Raw genomic sequence first — 20,418 nt, forward strand, 5'->3', positions numbered from 1 at the left:
GTATTAACTATATATATTAATCGAAGTTTATTTTTCCACGTACAAATTAAAGGTAATTTTCTTTTATTCACATAATTTTTTATATTATCAAGAATTCAAGATACTTTTTTTGTTTTCTTTGGTAGTAAAAACATTATTGTGAAATATAAAAAATTTAATTTTAAAACATTTAAGATTTATAATATAAATTTAATTTTGATTTCTGTTTAATATAAAATAATTTTATACATACATTTAATTACGTAATATCACATCAATTAATTACCATAATTGTTTTTTATATTGATTATGTAAATAATCATAAAAAACACATATAATTGAACAACTGTGTAAAATATAATTTATATTATTACTATATTAAAATTAACCCTGACAATTTATTTTTTAAATAAAAATATTATCTATATATTAAAAATTAGTTATTATATATTTATATAAAATAGATGCATTATTTAATTTATTTTTAAATATATTTTTTTAACCAAAATTTTTTTATACGTAGATAGTATTTTTATTTAAAAATATAAAAATGATTGTGTTACTCTAGGTTATGAAGAAGTGGTGTGTTTTAATTTAGTATAGAAATATTGGAGGGTCCGATTTGTATATTTAATTTTTTTAATATTAAAACACAAATCAAAGAGTTAGATTTGTGTAAGTTCACAAATCGGATGATCGATTTTATGTTTTAAAATTAAAAAAAATTAAAATTCACAATAGGAGGATGAATTTTGTGTTACTTCACAAATGGTAGGGTAGGTTTTTTGTTTTAAAAATTAAAAAAAAATTAAACTTCACAAATTGAACCTCTAATTTATGATCTCCATATAAAAAAAAACACATTAAACTTTACACATTATTAAAAAACACTATTATAAATTCAATGTCAAAATTAAAAAGCTAATTTTGGTGACTGTTTTGAGTTGTTTCAATTTTTATCTTACAAACTCAAAGAGGTTAATTGGTAGGAAGTTTAGTGACCCTCATGTCCAGAATGACATGAAACTCTGGCCATTTCAAGTTATCAATGTTGATGACATTCCAACGATTGTTGTTGAGCACAAATGTGAGAAAAAGTTTTCATTACATCAATGATCTTAGCAAAGATGCGCGAAATCGCAGAGCAATATCTTGGAACACAAGTAAAGAATGCGGTTATTACCGTGGTTGTTTATTTTAACGACTCTCAGCGGCAAGCCACCAAAGATGCCGGCCTTATCGCCGGCCTGAACGTAATGAGCATACTCAACGAGCCAAGTGCCGCAGCAATTGCTTATGGCCTCGACACTAAAGATCACTTCCATGGAATCAGAACTGTCTTCGTGTTTGATTTTGGCGGTGGTACTTTGGATCTTACTCTTCTCACAATTGACAACAGTGGAAACATAACCGTCATGATCCATGGCGGAGACACGCATCTCGGTGGCCAGGATTTTGATGCTGCAATGGTTGAATTCTTTGCAAGTGAGTTTGAGAGAGAGAACAGGATTGACCTTAGAAGAAACAAAAGAGCCATATGCAGGTTAAAGGCTGCTTGCGAGAGAGCAAAGAGGAATCTCTCTTCAACAACTCAAGCCTCCATTGAGCTAGATTCTCTGCTTATAGAATGAGGAGTGTGATCGAAGATGAAGCCATTGCTTCAGAGCTCTCTACACAAGACAAGGAAAGGATCAACGGAACTGTTGATTATGCATTGAAATGGGCTAATAAGAGTGCTTTTGCAACGTTGCATGAGTTTAAAGAGGTACAGAAAGGTCTTTCAAGTGTGTTTGATCCAATTATTTTAAAGATCATTGATGCTCGTGGCAGTCAAAGTGGAAGACTAATCTTGAAGAAATACAACTTTGAGGTAATAGGCAGCATTGTCAATGGGGTCGTTGGGGTGGCTCAGTTGGTTTCTACTGTGTGTTCTATTATCCAACTAATACAAAACATATCATCATGAAATCGGTTGTCCTAAAATTTTATGTATTTCTTTAGGTAGTTTTGGAACTCTTAGGATGAGAGGTTCCTAGTTTGCCTTTTTCTTTTGTTCTGTCTTTAACTCTTGCTGCTTTTGGGTTCTTTGAACCCCGTTTATCACAAAATAAATAAATAAATAAATAAATAACTCCATTAGAGATCTATTTTCCTGCTACTAGAAGTATTTGTGAGAATGAGGACCTTTTGAAGAGAATGCGATCAAGAATTATTTTTACTGATGTGATATTACGTAATTAGATATATGTATAAAATTATTTTATATTATCAGTACATTAAAATTAAATTCAATATTTTATGAAATAAAGTTTTTATTACTTAATGTTTGGGATTAATTTTTTTTATTAAAATCATAATAACCTTTGAAATAATTGCTTGTATATATACTTTGTAAGGTAATTTCAAATTATTTAATTTGTTCGGCTTACAAGATATTTTAGTTATAATTTATTTTGAGATATTTTTTCAAACAGGGTTTTAGTATTAATTTCCCCAAACAACTTTTTTGAGTAAACATAGTCTTACTCTTAGATTATCCCAATATGGTAAATCATAATTTGAATCTTCTTTTCTTCTTCTTCTTCTTAAAATAAATTAAAGGAATTGTCCATATTTTAAATGTTATAATTTATATCAATAAAATAACATTGGGTCTAATAAAAAAAATGTATGTTTACCAATTAAAACACACACATATATTTTGTTGTTCATCAAGAGGAGAGGTAATGAGGCCTATATATATATTTGTATGGTTCTATTTATTATTTTGTTTTGTACGTTTATTCTTGTTAATTAATCATTCTTTTACAATACCGTAACTAACATTGTAATTAAGAGTTTAGTCAACATTCTTCATTTAAGATTTAACATTAAAATAAAATATTCAAAATTAAAAATAATACAAATATTCAAAATTCAAGTTAAAAAACATCTAAAAGTGACATAAGGTAAAATTAACTTAGACTTTATAATTTAATAGTTAAAATTTAAGATTTACAATTTAAAATTAAAATTGGTCGTCTGGAGGTGATGACCGTAGTATTGATTGGTGTCCAATGCTGTAGAATGATAGAGGAAATTGTTGTAACGAGAAAAAAATTAGGAAAAAGGATAAATTAATCCTTGAGTTTTTATTTCGTAGATAAATTTGTTCCTGAAAATCTAAAAATATAAAAACGCTTTTTATTATTTAAAACGTGTGGCAGATTGATCATTCCGTGTAAAATGCTCTTCTAGATATAACGGAGACGGGTGATGTGTCGCTTAATTGGCATGTATTGGATCTAGACCACCGTAACGGTGTACAGGTAAAAAGGTGGATTGAGGTTAGGAACAAATGCGTCTCTGGATAAAAAGACGACGTCGTTTTTAATTTTCTGTTTGTCCTGTATCTTCAAATAGAACTCATTTGCCATTATTGTTGTTTATTTCTGTGAGTAGTTGAAGATGGTGGTATCGTACAATGTTAAATGGCTAATGACAGAACTTCATCTAACACACGATGTGTTTCACTGTCGCCAATCATAAAATGCATGGAAACTGCATAAGAGAAGGACGAGATTGCTGAATACTAATGATTTTGTAGTATTATTATTGTTTATTATTTTGTTTTGTACGTTTATCTTTGTTAATATATAATAATTCTTTTACAACACCACTTGCACGAAATGCAGACATTATTTCAAGTTCAACTCTCTCTATAATTGCAAGCTCTTAGAGAAGGAACAAATAATACTGTTTCTTCAATTATATATTTTTTCATACATGTAGACTATTTTATTTTTAGTTATTATTAATGTTATTTTAATCACAACTAACACAGTACAGTTGCATTATTAATTAACTTGATGATATTTTAGTTTACTAAGGTCACATGCAATGAAGGCAAACAATAATGTTGCCATCTTGGTAAACTCAACGGTACGTAGCGTAGAGAAAACAATGAACCCCACATGCACGTCTATACATCTTCCTCATCGTCCACCTAGCATCCGCTAAAATTGAAAGTGTCAGTCTTTTTCTCTTTCAAAACGGTGAAGGACGATGAAGTTAGTTTCATATCTAAATTTAATTAAAGAAAAAAAATTAAGATTTGATTAAATTTTAGGTGTATATTACGGTGGTTATATATAGTTGCCTAATTTATTAAAAAAAGATAAAAATTAATATTTAATTTAAAAATATAAAAATATATTTTTTAAAATATCTAAAACTTAACATAAAAGACAAGTTCGACACCAAATTTATAAATACGAAACAATTTGTCTAAATTTTATTATAAAAATAATTTGTTCATCTATTTTTTTGAAAGTCAACCTATAAAGTCTTCTGTATTTCTTTGGCTGCAATTAGTCCAAGTGATTTTAGTGTAATATTTTTCATTTCAATAAAAAATATCTTTAAAAAACAAATCTACTTACTTGTTAAGTATATTCCAAAATCCAAACACAATAACAGTGAGGGTAGTCTTTTTTTTTTTACTTTTTTCTTTTAATCAACCTATAAGTCTTCTGTATTTGACTATTTTCTATATATACATACATAAACATCTATCTTATCTTGTAACTTGGTTGATTCTGATTCAAGTCATATTTCACTGAAAGAAGAGAGAATGGGAGATGGAAAAGCATCGTCATCAGTAGCCATAGGAATAGACCTGGGAACAACGTACTCCTGTGTTGCAGTGTGGCGCCATGATCGAGTGGAGATCATAACCAACGACCAAGGGAACAGAATAACACCTTCTTATGTTGCATTCACTGATACTCAAAGAATGATTGGAGATGCTGCTAAGAATCAAATTGCTGCCAACCCTACCAACACTGTCTTTGGTAACCATCTCAACCTACCTACTTATTATTAACATTTAATTTACTACTTATATTATGTATGTTCGTCTTTGCCTAGCTTCCTTCATGTCAAAATATTTAATTGTTCTTCAATGCCATAATTGTTTGTTAGTATATTCAAGCTAATCAAGCTTATTAAGCTAAGCATGCAGCTTTAGTACTGCTCGGTCGTTGAGGAATAGAAAACATGTTGGGGAATTTTTTGGTGTCTATAGAACTTGTGCTTATTTTCTTAAAAATAAAGATGGAATAAAGTGAGACTTATCCTTTTATTTTTTAATTTTATGAATAAAATTTAAGCAACATAGAAGACCCCAAATATGTTAGGATGGATTTTATTTCATATCTTTTCAATAACTTTATTTTCTATTTAAAAAAAAAAGTTCCCTATTTGCATTTCTTTTAATTTTGAATTATTTGTTCCATTTATTGTATTTTAAAAATATTAATCTCTCGTTTTGAAAAAAAATCTCCAATAATGATACATGTTTAAGAAAAATAAAAAAAGTTAGGGGGTTAACTATATTAATCGAAGTTTATTTTTCTATAAAATTAATTTTGTTTATTCACATAGCGTTTTATAGTATCAAGCATTCAAGATAGTTTTTTTGTTTCTTTTGGTGGTTGTCCTTTGTAATTTCTTTTAGAAGTTTAATTTATTGTGAAACATACAAAGCAGATCCAAACAATAGCAAGTTTAGAACTGGAAGAAGACATGATTCAGATAACATGTATAAATTTTGGAGGAATGATAGGCCAGCAACTTTTGTGATTTATAGCCATCAATAATAATTTAATGGTGTGAGATTAGTGTGAGATTTCATCCAATAACTCATTTTTTTTCTGGCTAGAATTTAATAAAGTTGCTGACTTCCTAGACTTTTATAAATAATATTTTTGATAAATTTATATATATTATATATAAAAAATATTATGTATGTACACATAAACAATTAACTACTAAATCTGTTATTATGTATTTATATAATAATATATGTAATGTTTAATTTATTTTAAAATATATATTTTATATTTTAATTTTATTTTATACAAATAACTAATTTAATTTCTAATTTTTAGTGTATATGGGACTAATATAGTTGATTATATACAGTTAAATAATAAAAGTTATATTTAATTAGAAGCAACATTTAATATTTGCAATATATATTAATTAATAAGTGCTTACAATCTATTTAAAAAAGATTTTGTCAGGTAAGACAATAATTTTTGTAAACAATGTAAACAATAGACTCTAGAATTGATCTAATAAAGTAAAAAAATGTGGAATGTTTCACTCCCAAATTATCTCCTAAACTCTAACATTAGGATAATCATCCGTACATCTAGTAGATTGAACATCCGACATATCTATTGTTCACATTGTTTAATATTCTTATTCTCTATTTATACTTTTTCATTTAAAAAATATAAGTTTTGTATTCAATTTCATTTTTGTATTACAGACTCAAAGAGGTTAATTGGTAGAAAGTTCAGTGACCCTCATGTCCAGAATGACATGAAACTGTGGTCATTTCAAGTTACTAATGTTGACGACGTTCCAAAGATTGTTGTTGAGCACAAAGGTGAGAAAGAATCTCTCGCTGCTGAGCAAATCTCATCGATGATCTTAGCAAAGATGCGCCAATTCGCAGAACAATTTCTTGGAACACAAGTAACAAATGCAGTTATTACAGTGCCTGCTTATTTCAACGACTCTCAGCGGCAAGCCACGAAAGATGCCGGCCGTATCGCGGGCCTGAACGTAATGAGCATACTCAACGAGCCAAGTGCCGCAGCAATTGCTTACGGCCTCGACACTAAAGATCATTTTCATGGAATCAGAACTGTCTTCGTCTTTGATTTTGGCGGTGGTACTTTGGATCTTACTCTTCTCACAATTGACAACAAAGGGAACATAACCGTCAAGATCCATGGCGGAGACACGCATCTCGGTGGACAGGATTTTGACGCTGCAATGGTTGAATTCTTTGCGAGTGAGTTTCAGAGAAAGAAAAAGATCGATCTCAGAGGAAACAAAAGAGCCATATGCAGGTTGAAGGTTGCTTGCGAGAGAGCAAAGAGGAATCTCTCTTCAACAACTCAAGCCTCCATCGAGCTGGAATCTCTGCATGAGGGAATCGATTTCTACACATCAATCACTCGCGCTAAGTTCGAGGAAATACACAAGAAGCTCTTTGAGAGATGCATGGAGCTTGTGCATAAGTGTTTCGAGGATAGTAACACGGCGAAGCAGAGCGTTGATGAGGTTGTGCTCGTTGGTGGATCCACTCGGATTCCGAAATTGGAGCAGCAGTTGAAGGACTTCTTCGGCGGGAAAGATATTTGCAAGAAATGCATCAATGCAGACGAGGCGGTTGCATATGGTGCGGCAATCCATGCTTCAAAACAGAGTGGTGCGATTAATGAGAAGATTCAAGATTTAACGCTCTGGGAAGTTGCTCCTCTGTCACTTGGCTTGCAAGAGGGAGGAGATTTAATGAAAGTTATAATTCCAAGGAACACTAGGATTCCTACAAAGAAGCAAGAAACGTTTACAACACAATTCCACAACCAAGTTAGAGTCCAGATTCATATCTACGAGGGCGAGAGAAAATTTGCAAGCAACAACAACTTGCTGGGAAGTTTCGATCTGGAAATTCCTCCGGCACCTCGTGGCGAGCCGAAGATTAATGTGTGCTATGAAATAGATTCTGATGGTATCTTGCATGTATCGGCAGAGGAAAAAGCAATGAGGGTGATGAAGAAGATCACCGTTGTGAGCAACAAAGGAAGATTGTCGACGGAAGAAGTTGAGAGGATGGTGAAACATGCTGAGAAGTACAAGGCTGAAGATGAAGAACACAGGAAAAAGGTTGAAGCAAGGAATAATGTGGAGAATCTTGCTTATAATATGAGGAATATGATAGAACATGAAGCCAGTGCTTCACAGCTCTCTGCAGAAGACAAGGAAAGGATCAACAAAGCTATTGATTATACATTGAAATGGGTTGATGAGAGTAATTTTGCAACGCTGGATGAGATCAACGAGGTAGGGAAAAATCTTTCAAGTATAGCCTTTCATCTTACTAATAAGTTGAAGATGATTCAAGATCACGGGGGTGGTGACAGTGAAAGTGGAAGTCAAGGCTTGTCTTCTAGCTCGAAGAAAAACAAATTTGATGCTGTAAACGCAATCACTGGCGTGATTTCTGCAACGTGTTCTGTTATCCAACTATTCTTACCCAATAATTGAGGGTTCTTCTGGAAGCACAATATGATAGTTAAGAAATTTTAGATGACTAATTTATATAGCTAATTAAACTTCTTAATATAATGCATGTCAGTATTTTAGCTATTATCTTTGTATGAATATAACTTCATGGAAATTATACCTGACTTTTGAGCGTGTAATACAAGCAAGTAAAAAATGTGAGTTTTGAACCTGACATAACTAAGTTTTTAGTGCAATACTTAGCCAACTAAACTAATTTCACTCCTTGAATAAAATGATATTAATTTGTTTATAAAAAAATTGGAAGGGATCCCCATTGCCAAAGTTAATTAAGCTCCTCCACTAAACGGCATTTAAAGAATACAAAATAAGATAATTTTAGAGAGGCATGCTACACATACAAGTCTTTTTGACTTATAAGTCTTACAAGTTGCTAAAGGGCCTTTTAATGCGTTATTCATCCATTTCCTGTTTTCAAAGCGCTACACTGTATTATGAACGGTTCCTCTTCCTCTTCCTCTTCCTATTCCTATTCTTCTTCTTCTTCGTTTTTTTTTTCGATTTTCATGGTTTCTAAAATCAAGTTTTTCCTCTTCCTCTTCCTCTTCCTCTTCCTCTTCTTCTTCTTCGTTTTTTTTTTCGATTTTCATGGTTTTTGAAATCAAGCTTTGAAATCGTTTTGAAGAAGAAGAAGAAGCAGAAGATGAGGAGAAAAAAGAGAAAGAGTTCTGAATTATGCAACGAATTTTGGGTGTATTTCTTAAATCTTTTGGGCGTATTTTCGTAATCCTTTGGGTGTATTTCTGTAATCCTTTTGAAGATAATGGAACTTCAGAAATACACCCAAACGATTACAGAAATACACCCAAACGGTTACAGGAATTCACCCAAACGATTATAGGAATACACCCAAAGGATTACAGAAATACATCCAAAAGATTACAAAACTACACCCAAAGGATTTAAGAAAATACACCCAAAATTCGTTGAAGTACATCTTATGCATAATTCAGAACTCTTTCTCTTTCTCCTCCTCATCTCCTTCTGCTTCTTCTTCTTCCATAAAGATTTTACCATGAAAAATCGAAAAAAAAACGAGAAAACAGAGAGAAGAGCACGTAAATGAAGAAGAAGAAGAGGAAGACGAGGAAGAAGAACGTGCAGAAATAAAAGAAAAGGAGAAGAAGAAGAGTAAGAGGAAGAAGAACGTGCAGCAAAAAGAAGAAAGAGAAAGAGAAGGCAAGAAAAGGAAGAAAAGAAGAAGGAGAAGACGAAGAGAAATAAGAACGGTTCGAAGCGCGTTTTGAGCGTTAGTTTTAATTGGACTTGTAAGGCTTACAAGCATTAATCGCTTGTATGCGAAGAATTTCTCAATTTTAGATTATTTTTAAATATTATTGAAATTTTAATTAAAAGATTTTTTAATGTAATTTAACCTCTTAATCCTTAACATGATTAAAATTAACCGTTGAAATTATTTTATTATTGTAAATTAGTAATTATTAGTTTTCTAGATAAAAATGATGAAAAATATTTCATATGGTGTAATTTAGTAATTAACCACATCTAGATCTAAAGAGAATATCTATAAATAAATTCATCGCTACTTAAGATAATATCTCCAAGGAATAAAGATCTATTCTCTTGCAACCGGAAGTATTTACTATTTAGCATGTACTCAAAATTTTTAATGTATGATTTGCGTAAAATGGTATTGCATAAATTATAAAAGTAGCCAGAACAAAATAAATAAAATAAGTTCTAACTGATTTTAATTTTTTTTAAATAATTTGTTCGTTTGAATTTTGATATGGTAAAAAAAAAGGAATTGTATGCAATATTTTTTTTACTTAACGCTTTATTTATTAAAAGTTATAATAACCTTTGAAATAATTGCCTGTATATATACTTTATAAGCTAATTTTAAATTATTTATTCAGCTTAAAAAGATATTTTTGTTATAATTATTTTTCAGTCATACTTTCTTAAATTGGATGGGCATGGGCTTTTATTTTGGAGCTTCATATATATTTGATATATAATTAATTCACTTGTTTAAATATGGGCATGGACATGGTATGGGAGAGGGAGGGTTGGTAAAATGGCATAGGTAAAATGGAGAAGGTGCGAATTTGATAAAAGGGAGGTAAATTGAGGTGAATTGAGGCGAAATAGGAATGCAGGGAGTAAATGTGCGGAAAAAATTTTTGATGATAGAAATTGACAGTAGTACCGTCAATTTTATTTGATAAAAATTCAACATTTTAACAGTCTATTTTATATAATAAATTAATATTATTTATTTACTTTAAAAAAAATCTTTATCGTTTAAATTTATCAACGACCAAAGACCGTCGATATAATAAATATTAAAATCGACGATATTTTTATTGATTTTAAAAGAAAAAATATCTCAACACACTCTTTATTCGACAATATTATGCTAACTTTAAAATATTTTTAAGTTTCTAAAATAATAGACGATTCTGCCGTCAATTTTAATATTTTATTTTTAATTTTTAATTTTTTTATTTTATCGACGATAAATCATAAAAAAATTATTGACAAAAATTTTTTTTATTCCATGCTTCCCTATTACTAGTAACATGAATAAAAATTGTTTAAAATATAGTACAACTAAACGTAATAATAGCTAACTCATTAATATTAATCCATATACATTAGTTAGAATTAAATATATGTATACTTACCAATCAATTAAACTTCATACCACTTTCAAATATCCTTGTATATGTACTTAAAGAAAAAAGAAAAAAAAAACCTTAAACTATAATACATTTTATTTAAAGTCCCTACCTCTCGTGTATATATATCTTCTAGTTGTGAAAGTTACATCTTCATTTTTGGTCACAAATCTATAGTTGCCAAAAATCTTTTATAAAATATTAATTTTACTTAATATACAATTATACATATAAAAATATACAAAAGATATTGGAAAAGTAATATGTTTTAACTAATAAAAACTTGATATAAACTTATATTTTATCTATCTTAAAAACGGTCTCGGTCAAATTTCTATTTTAAAGCTTTTCAAAAGTCCCTATATAGTATTTTATAACTGCTTAAGAAAATATTTTACTCAGATAATATATTATTTTCTGAAAAACAATTTACGAATTAGGATATACGTTTGCACTCAATTCACATATCTTATCATAAGATATCATTTAACTTTCAAATACCGATTCACAATATAAAGTATAAAATATTTTTTTGATAAATTGTAATAATATTTTAATAATGTTAGAATATAAAATAATTAAGAAATATTATATCTCAAATATATCTAATATATAAAAAGTACGACTCAACGAAATATCTACAATTCATAATAATACATTACCAAAGTCTCGAACATAAATGTATGTACATCAATATTAAATAAAATAAATAATAATGCATTACCAAAGCCTCAAGCATAAATGTATGTACATTAATATTAAATAAAATAAATAATAAAAAATGACCAATTCCACTAGATGATTTGGTCAAATCCAATAGATATAAAAGAGGATGGAGAGTAGTTATAGACAGGACGGTCAAACGGGTCAATGGGTCAAGTCTACTCGTTTAGGCCCGGCTGACAAAACTTGCAGATTATACGGGCTGACATATTTGTTTTTATTTGTCCATGAATTTCAATTTTTAAATACGGACCATTTCGACAGATTATACGGGTTGTCTTATTTTTTTATTTAATAAAAAAGTATAATTTAAGACTACAGAAATATATATTTTTGGACAATCAAATGTCGCTTTTGACCAAAGACCTTAAATTGAAAAAGTATAATTTAAAAAAAAAATCACAACCTGCAAGTTTTTAGTCTGTTATAAATATAATATAATTATTAATTAACACGGTTTGTAAATTAGTAAATTAATAGCGCGTTTAAACGCTACCAATAATTCTTGGAGTCCAAGATAGTACCCTAGTTACATCCAGTCAACACGTTGGAAACTTGGAAACACGAAATACCAACCAATACAATGTACATAGCTACGTCAGCAACTTGCATACTAATATGCATCCATGAGTCAATAGATTTAAATTAGTCGAGATATATTATTTTTACATAATTTTAATATATATTCTATATTAATATATAAGTTTTAATACTTTTTCAACATGTTCAATGTTTTGCTCTTAATTATTATTAGTGTTGTTTTAATAATTACAACTAAAATAGTACATATGCAATAATTAGTTTGACGACGAATATGCTTAATTAAGGTCAAATATTTATTACTGTTTTAGAGTTATCTAAAAGAGGAGTGCTACACATACAAATTTTTTTGACTTACAAGTCTTACAAGTTATTAGGCCTTTTAATGCGTTATTCAACGTTTCCTGTTTTCAAAGCGCTACACTCAGAACGGTTCTTCTTCTTCCTCTTCCTCTTCCTCTTCCTCTTCGTCTTCTTCTCTTCTTCTCTTCTTCTTCTTCTTCTTCTTCTTCTTTTTCTTCTTCTTCTTCGTTTTTTTTTTCGATTTTCATGGTTTCTGAAATCAAGCTTTGAAATCGTTTTGAAGAAGAAGAAGCAGTAGAAGATGAGGAGAAAGAGAAAGAGTTCTGAATTATGCAACGAATTTTGGATGTATTTCTTAAATACTTTGGGTGTATTTTTCGTAATCATTTGGGTGTATTTCTGTAATCTTTTTGAAGATAATGGAACTTCAGAAATACACCCAAACGATTACAGAAATACACCCAAAATGATTACAGAAATACACTCAAAGGATTACAGAAATACACCCAAACGGTTACAGGAATTCACCCAAACGATTATAGAAAATACACCCAAAGGATTACAGAAAATACACCCAAAGGATTTAAAGAAATACACCAAAAATTCGTTAAAATACATCTTATGCATAATTCAGAACTCTTTCTCTTTCTCCTCCTCATCTTCTACTGCTTCTTCTTCTTCAAAAACGATTTCACCATGAAAAATCGAAAAAAAAAGATAAAACAGAGAGAAAAGAACGTAAATGAAGAAGAAGAGGAGGACGATGAAGAAGAACGTGCAGAAACGAAAGAAAATGAGAAGAAGAAGAGTAGGAGGAAGAAGAACGTGCAGCAAGAAGAAGAAGAAGGAGAAAGAGAAGGCAAGAAACGAAATAAAAGAAGAAGGAGAAGACGAAGAGGAAGAAGAATGGTTGGAAGCGTGTTTTGAGCATTAGTTTTAATTGAACTTGTAAGGCTTACAAGCCTTAATCGCTTGTATGCGAAGAATTACTCTATCTAAAATTAGGTTCTATTTAAGTCTAGATGTGAGATTTAGATTCTTGAGACAGCATTTAATTTGTTCATGCACTGAGGTGTCGTCGTTTGAATTTTTCGCGAGGAGGCGGAAGTAGTGGTATTTGTAAAAATTCGGATACTTAAATTAACAAATGTTTTAGATAAATTTTTAGTAGATTGGAACTTAAATATACCTAAGAGGTATAATTACCTTCTGAAATAGTTCTACCTTTGTTGTTGATTAGAAATATAATCATTAGTGTTACATTTTCTCATCAATTGAAGCTTTTGGAATGAGTGGTATCATGATATAGTATTAGAGCGCTAGATCTGAAAGATCAAAAGTTCAATCCTTGGTGAACTCTATTCTAGATAGTATAGGAGATGTTAGGGGATGTTCATTTTATAACTCAATAGCTTATTATACACATTGTACAAATAGTCAATTGTCTCCTTAGCGGAATCCATCAATTTATCATTAAAATTTTTTCAAAAATAAAGTTGTTGAAACATAAGAGTGAACAACTCTCTTCTTTAAAGTTTGCTTGATAGAGACTATTAAGAGATAAAAATAAGATAAACGAATTTTATAAGAAAAAGTTTGATGCATAAAAAAAAATTATACATAACCCAACTAAATAAACATACCATCAAAAGTAACTATAAATTATTTTATATAATACATACAGATTCAATTAAATATTTAAATGTTCTTTAAAACTATTTCTAATTATTATGATTATTAGAATTATAAATTATATTTTAATATCATTTTTTTGCGTATAAATGATGATGAGTATATAAACAAGAAAATGGTACGACTACGTATGTAGTAGTAGCAATGCGATTTTTTTTTTTTTGTGTGTGAATAATAATAGTAAAAATGATAATGTTTTCTTTTTTTGGTACTGAGTAACATACAGTAAATCAATGATATTAATTTATGATATTCTTTTTATACATTTTTTGGCCTTAAATGTAAAAACATCTTTTTGTCCAAAAGGATGGAAAGTCCAAAATACAGGCTCGTAATTAACTTAATCAATCATAATAAAATATAATTATCAAACTAAAAGATCAACTTCTCATGTGAATACCACTAAATCTCCTCAGGTACTTACCAAAATTTTCAGATCCTGTCTCCTCTTGGGACAGATGTCTTTATTTTCATTTGCCATAACAAATTTATAGCTATAGAAGTCTAAGGAAAACTTGCCAAATTAATTGAGCCTAGTAATGTTTGGACTTTGGAGCGTAGTGGTTTTTTCCACGAAATAAGAGGTACGTAGGGACAGAGTTTATCGATGCCTATGCATGCATCTCAAATTTAATATTCAATTTAATCGTTGTAATATATAAGGCTAAATTCAGTCCCCAAAATATATATATAGCTAAATTATTGATAAATTTTAATCTCAAATTTAATTATAAATTAAATTCGCATTTTTAATATTGCTTCTTTTTTATATTTATCCCATACTTTACAAGTTTTCTGAAAAAACAAAAAAGACTTGGACACTTTCAATTTTGCCTGCTGGCTGGACGATTAAAAAATAAGAAGTGTATGTACAATTGTACATATGTGTGGTTCATTATTTACTCTATTATTGTTGAGTTTATCAAGATTATTGTTTACATGTGACTTTAAAAAATACAAAAATAATATATATATATACTAAAATTAAAAATTAAATTAATTATTATATATTTATATATAAATATATATTTTATTTAATTGGTTTGAATGTATTTTTTAATATATATTTATATTAACGATTAATTTTTTTAATTAATTTTAATGTACAAAGTATATAGACATGCCTAATATGATGGTAATTATTCATACTCTGACTAAAAAACATAAAGTAAGGTCCAACAAAGATAAAGACCCACCTAACTAAAGATCGAACTCTTAACCTTTCGGATCTAGCGCTCTAATACCATGTCATGATATCACTCATCCCAAAAACTTCAATTGATGAGAAAATGTAATACTAATGATTATATTTCTAATACTCCATAAATCTCCATTATACATATTGTATAAATATTTCATTGGCGAGCCGACGTCGGTCACAGGCGTGCCGAACAAGGTCACTACTCCTCATTCGGCGGAAAGGCGTAAGCAGCCCAGTATTCTGCCTGCACATTCCAATTGCAGCCTTCTTGTTCTTTCTCAATATGGGCACGGGAGCATTCTCTTTTTCAAGTGAAATTCCCTAGTATATGAAAGAGTGAAAAAATGCTTTCGTTGTTGTAGAATAAGAAGCCTTCGTATTTTAATGCATGTATTTAATTTACCCGAAATCATAGAAAGGATTACACTTCCTTCGTTCGAAACTACTGGACAAATAATTGAAAGTAATAGTAAGCCCATATAAATCTTAAAAGAACCAAGATACAAGGCGACCAGAAAATAAAGGCACGTATCGATAACCAAGACGCTCCTCATACTTTCTCTAAATTGATAATTTAGCATATACGTTTGCACCCTTAAATGTCGTTATAGAATATATTTGGATGGAGAAGTTTGGAGAAAGAAGAAGAAAAAATCCTTTCAAGCATATCTCAATTAAAAGAATATATTTAGCAACAAAAATGAATGAATATATATATAATGTAAAAAAAAAATCATAATGAGGTGAGCTTCGCTCGATTTTTTCATCCAAAGAAAAGTAAATTCTAAACTCTAAGAACATGTCTGAAACAAGAGTGAAAAGGAAAACAACACCACAAGCTTTTTTTTTTATTTACAATACTTTTCAACTCGATCAATATGTCAATGATTAATTTATTATAGATTTAAATTTAATTTTTTTGTTAAATAGATTAAACAATTTCTAATTTTAAGCATTACAAACTTATCTACAACACACTCACACATCCAATACTTAAAAATTTTATCTATTATTTGAGTTCACTTTTTTGTAAAGTATACATAATGACCACTAAATTAAAATTTTGTGTGTAAGTTCTATTTAAGAGTCTGTAAAAAATTTTAGTTATTTCATCCATTCATTTTCGTAAACTGAGGCCTTTTTTTCTTATAAAAAAAGAAGGATACAAATTAAGGTTAACTATTAATTCAGTATCCAAAAGATTCAGCCGTTAATAAAAAAAGTCCCAAAAAATATTATCGATAAAATAACTCTTGAATAATTTAAAAATACGACAAAAAGAACAAATAAACATTATATTTTTTGTGAGTAGCTAATAAACAAATTTTCATATTTAGTAAACGACTTATTCGTTAGATCTAAATTTTTACAACAACATTTAAATAAATATTTAGAAACAAAATATGATCTATAAATCTTTCTTTTTATTTTTCAAAAAAATGTGTCCTTCACAATAAAATTTTTATAGAAAAAATTCACTTGACGAAAAATTCAAATTTTAAGAATAAAAATATATTATTTTTTAATAATGATTATAAAATTTTTTATCAAAATTTAAAAAGGGAATGCTTTAAAGAGTGGTCTTTATGCCGCAATGCAGATAATTGGAAAAAATATAAGGCGGTTAAGAAAGAGACAAAAGTAGCTGTAAGTGAAGCAAGAACAAGAGCATATGAGGGTCTCAACCAGTTTTTGGGTACGAAAGAAGGAGAAAAATGTATATATAGAATCGCAAAGAGCTGGGAAAGAAGAACGAGAGATTTGGATCAGGTTAAGTGCATAAAGGATAAGGATGGAGAATTGTTGACTCAAGAGGAGAAGATTAATGAAAGGTGGAAGAGCTACTTCTACGAGTTATTTAATGAGGGACAGAAGACTCTTTCGAGTCTTAGTCGATTATGCACAAGGGAAGAAGATCAAAACTTTGACTACTATCGAATGATTCGAGACTATGAGGTAAAAGAGGCTCTAAAGCAGATGAAAAATGGCAGGACAGTAGGACCTGATAATATCTCGATTGAGATTTGGAAGGGTTTTAGAAAAAAAGGCATCAACTGGTTAACCAAGCTTTTTAATGAGATTTTAAGGTCAAAGAAGATGTCTGATGAGTGGAGAAAGAGCACCTTGATACCTATCTACAAGAATAAGGGGGATATACAAAATTGCGAAAACTATAGAGGGATTAAGCTTATGAGTCAGACTATGAAGTTATGGAAAATGGTGATAGAACAGAGGTTGAGAAAAGAGACACAAGTAACAGAGAACCAATTTGGATTTATGCCAGGCAGATCTACCACTGAAGCGATATACCTATTAAGAAGGATGATGGAGAGGTATCATAGTAATAAAAGGGATTTACATATGATGTTTATTGATTTGGAAAAAACGTATGATAGGGTACCAAGGGAGGTCTTATGGAAAGTTTTAGAAAAGAGGAGAGTAAGGATCGCATATATTCGGGCAATTAAAGACATGTATGATGGGGCCACGACTAGTGTGAAGACTCAAGGTGGTGTGACAGAGGAATTCCCTATTGGTATAGGATTGCACCAGGAATTATCCTTAAGTCCATACCTTTTCACATTAGTCTTGGAAGTACTCACAAAGCACATCTAAGAGCCTGTGCCATGGTGCATGCTTTTTGCCGATGATATCGTCCTTATGGGAGAGTCAAGGGAAGACCTAAATAAGAAGTTGGAGTTATGGAGAGAAGCTTTAGAAGTGTATGGTCTGTGCATAAGCCGTAGCAAGACGGAATATATGGAATGTAAGTTCAGTCTGAGAAGGGAAAACCCCAATATAGAGGTGAAGATTGGAGAAAACATCCTACGAAAAGTTAAAAGTTTTAAATATCTTGAGTGCATCATACAGGATAATGGAGAGATTGAACAGGATGTAAATCATAGGATCCAAGTAGGTTGGTCAAAATGGCGGAGTGCATCTGATTTTATATGCGACAAAAAAGTGCCTCTAAAACTTAAAGGTAAATTCTATCGCACCGCTATAAGACCGCTATGTTGTATGGTACGAAGTGTTGGACGGCTAAAGGGGAGCACGAACATAAACTGAGTGTGGCAGAGATGAAGATGTTGACATGAATGAGTGGTCATATGTGATTGGATAAAATAAGAAATGAAGATATAAGAGAGAGAGTTGGAGTAGCACCCATTGTGAAAAAAGATGGTTGAATCGCGTCTCAGGTGGTTTGAACATGTGAGAAGAAGACCGATAGAACATCCAGTCAGGAGGGTGGATGAGATGGAAGATGGACAAAGGGCAAAAGGCAGAGAAAGACCTAAGAAGACCATCCATGAAGTGGTCAAACGAGATCTACATGCAAACGGTCTCTCTGTAGATATAATACATGACAGAGCACAATGGCACCGTTTGATTCATGTAGCCGACCCCACTTAGTAGGACAAGGCTTTATTGTTATTATCGTTGTATTTTTTAAAATATGTATAATATTAATTTTCTTTTGTTGTATTTTTAAATATTTCAAAACCTTATTTGTTGTTAATATTTTTAGAATTTGTTTTGTCCACGTTACGAGCATATACCATTTTAATAATTTATTCTAAAAATTATATAATCTAATTGATAGGGCCCGTATTAACTATTCACTAATTTGTTATATTAAAATTAATTATTAACACGATAAATTTATAAATTTAAATTTTTTAAATTTTAAATTTTATTTTAGAAGATAAAATATAATTTATTATTATTTATTTTATAGATAAAATAAAAAAATATAAAAAAATATTTAATAATAAAAAATTTATTTTATTTTTTAAAATAAAAATCTTAAATTTAAAAAATCTAAATTCTAAATCTATCCCTGTAAAAATTAACAAGCCATCTACACAGGAGAACTTGTCTTAATCATAGTGAACGTGTTGAATAGTCAGCAATTTTTTGGGGGTGCGTGAAAGATTAGTGTAAGAAAACATATTAATTTTGCGAGGACAGCTATTAAAATATTATTTAAAAATTTATATTATTAACAAAAATCAATTTTAAAAATATAAATAAAAATAAATTATCGAATGGTTTAAAAATATAATAAAATAATTAATAAATATTATACTTTTTTAACGAAGGTATTCAGCAAACGGTTTATTAATTTAATATAAATTTAGTGATAATATTCAAACAAATATTTATAAGATTCAAAAAATCGGATTAGAATTTTTATTTTTATTTTTTGAATTTTTTTTGATTCATAATGAAAAATAAAAAATTTACTTGACATAAAAATTTTAAATTTTAAAGATGAAAATATATTTTCTTTTTCTTAAAATTATACTTACAAAAATTATGTCAAAATCTAATTTTTAAATCTTTTTAAAATATATATTTAATATTTATTTCTTTTTGTTATATTTTAAATTTTTTTAAAAACTTATTTATCGTTCACATTTTTTAAATTATTTTTATTAGTGATATAAATTTTTAAGTACTATTTTAATAGTTTAATCATTTTTTGAACTTTAAATGATAAATAATACAATTTCTATAAAAGTTGCATCTGGTCATAAATCTTTAGTTGCCAAAAATCTCTTATAAAAAATTATTTTCACTTAATATAAAGTAATATGTTTTAATTAATAAAAACTTAATATAAAGCTTATGTTTATCTATTTTAAAAATGATCTCTATCAAAATTCCATTTTAAAGCTTTTGAAAAGTCCCCATATAGGATTTCATAAATACTTAAAAAAATATTTTACCCAAATAATATATTCTCTTTCAAAAAACAATTTAGGAATTAGGATATAATAAGTTTGCAATCAATTCAAAAATATATTATCCTAAGATATCATTTAATTTTCGAATAGCAATTCACAATAAATCTTATATTAGTATATGATATATACAGGCACATATATTATTGCATATTATCCATTTATCAACTAATTCCAAATTATATTAAAATGAATCGTCGTCGTCGTCATCATATAATAATGCAGTTCGAAGTGAAGAAGACTAAAAAAGTAAATTCAGAAATATTTGGGAGTTTGAAGTGAGAATGGAAGAGTACTAAGATTACACAGATCCTATTTCTATTTTTTGGAAATAGAAAAGGAAACTAAAAAGTGAAACAGGAGCAAAATATAAACACCAATTCTAAATTTTAAAATATAAAATATATATTAAAATTAAATAAATATTACATATATTTATATA

General features: G+C 29.1%; 1 protein-coding gene across 1 annotated transcript; it reads left to right on the forward strand.

Moving 5' to 3' along the window:
- Positions 1–4,514: 4,514 nt before the first annotated feature.
- LOC127746514 (heat shock cognate 70 kDa protein-like) lies at positions 4,515–8,159 on the forward strand. Its single transcript, XM_052260009.1, has 2 exons — positions 4,515–4,811; positions 6,296–8,159. The coding sequence occupies exons 1-2, from the start codon at positions 4,592–4,594 to the stop codon at positions 8,083–8,085; spliced, it is 2,010 nt and encodes a 669-aa protein (XP_052115969.1). The 5' UTR covers positions 4,515–4,591; the 3' UTR covers positions 8,086–8,159.
- The last annotated feature ends 12,259 nt before the right edge of the window (positions 8,160–20,418 follow it).

This window comes from Arachis duranensis, chromosome 4, assembly GCF_000817695.3.
Source record: "Arachis duranensis cultivar V14167 chromosome 4, aradu.V14167.gnm2.J7QH, whole genome shotgun sequence".
In the NCBI taxonomy this organism is placed as follows: Eukaryota; Viridiplantae; Streptophyta; class Magnoliopsida; order Fabales; family Fabaceae; genus Arachis; species Arachis duranensis.

Coding starts and splice junctions, on each gene's coding strand:
- LOC127746514 (XM_052260009.1), top strand. CDS start 4,592: ATGGGAGATGGAAAAGCATCGTCATCAGTAGCCATAGGAATAGACCTG. Junction 4,812..6,295: donor CCCTACCAACACTGTCTTTG/GTAACCATCTCA, acceptor TTTGTATTACAG/ACTCAAAGAGGTTAATTGGT.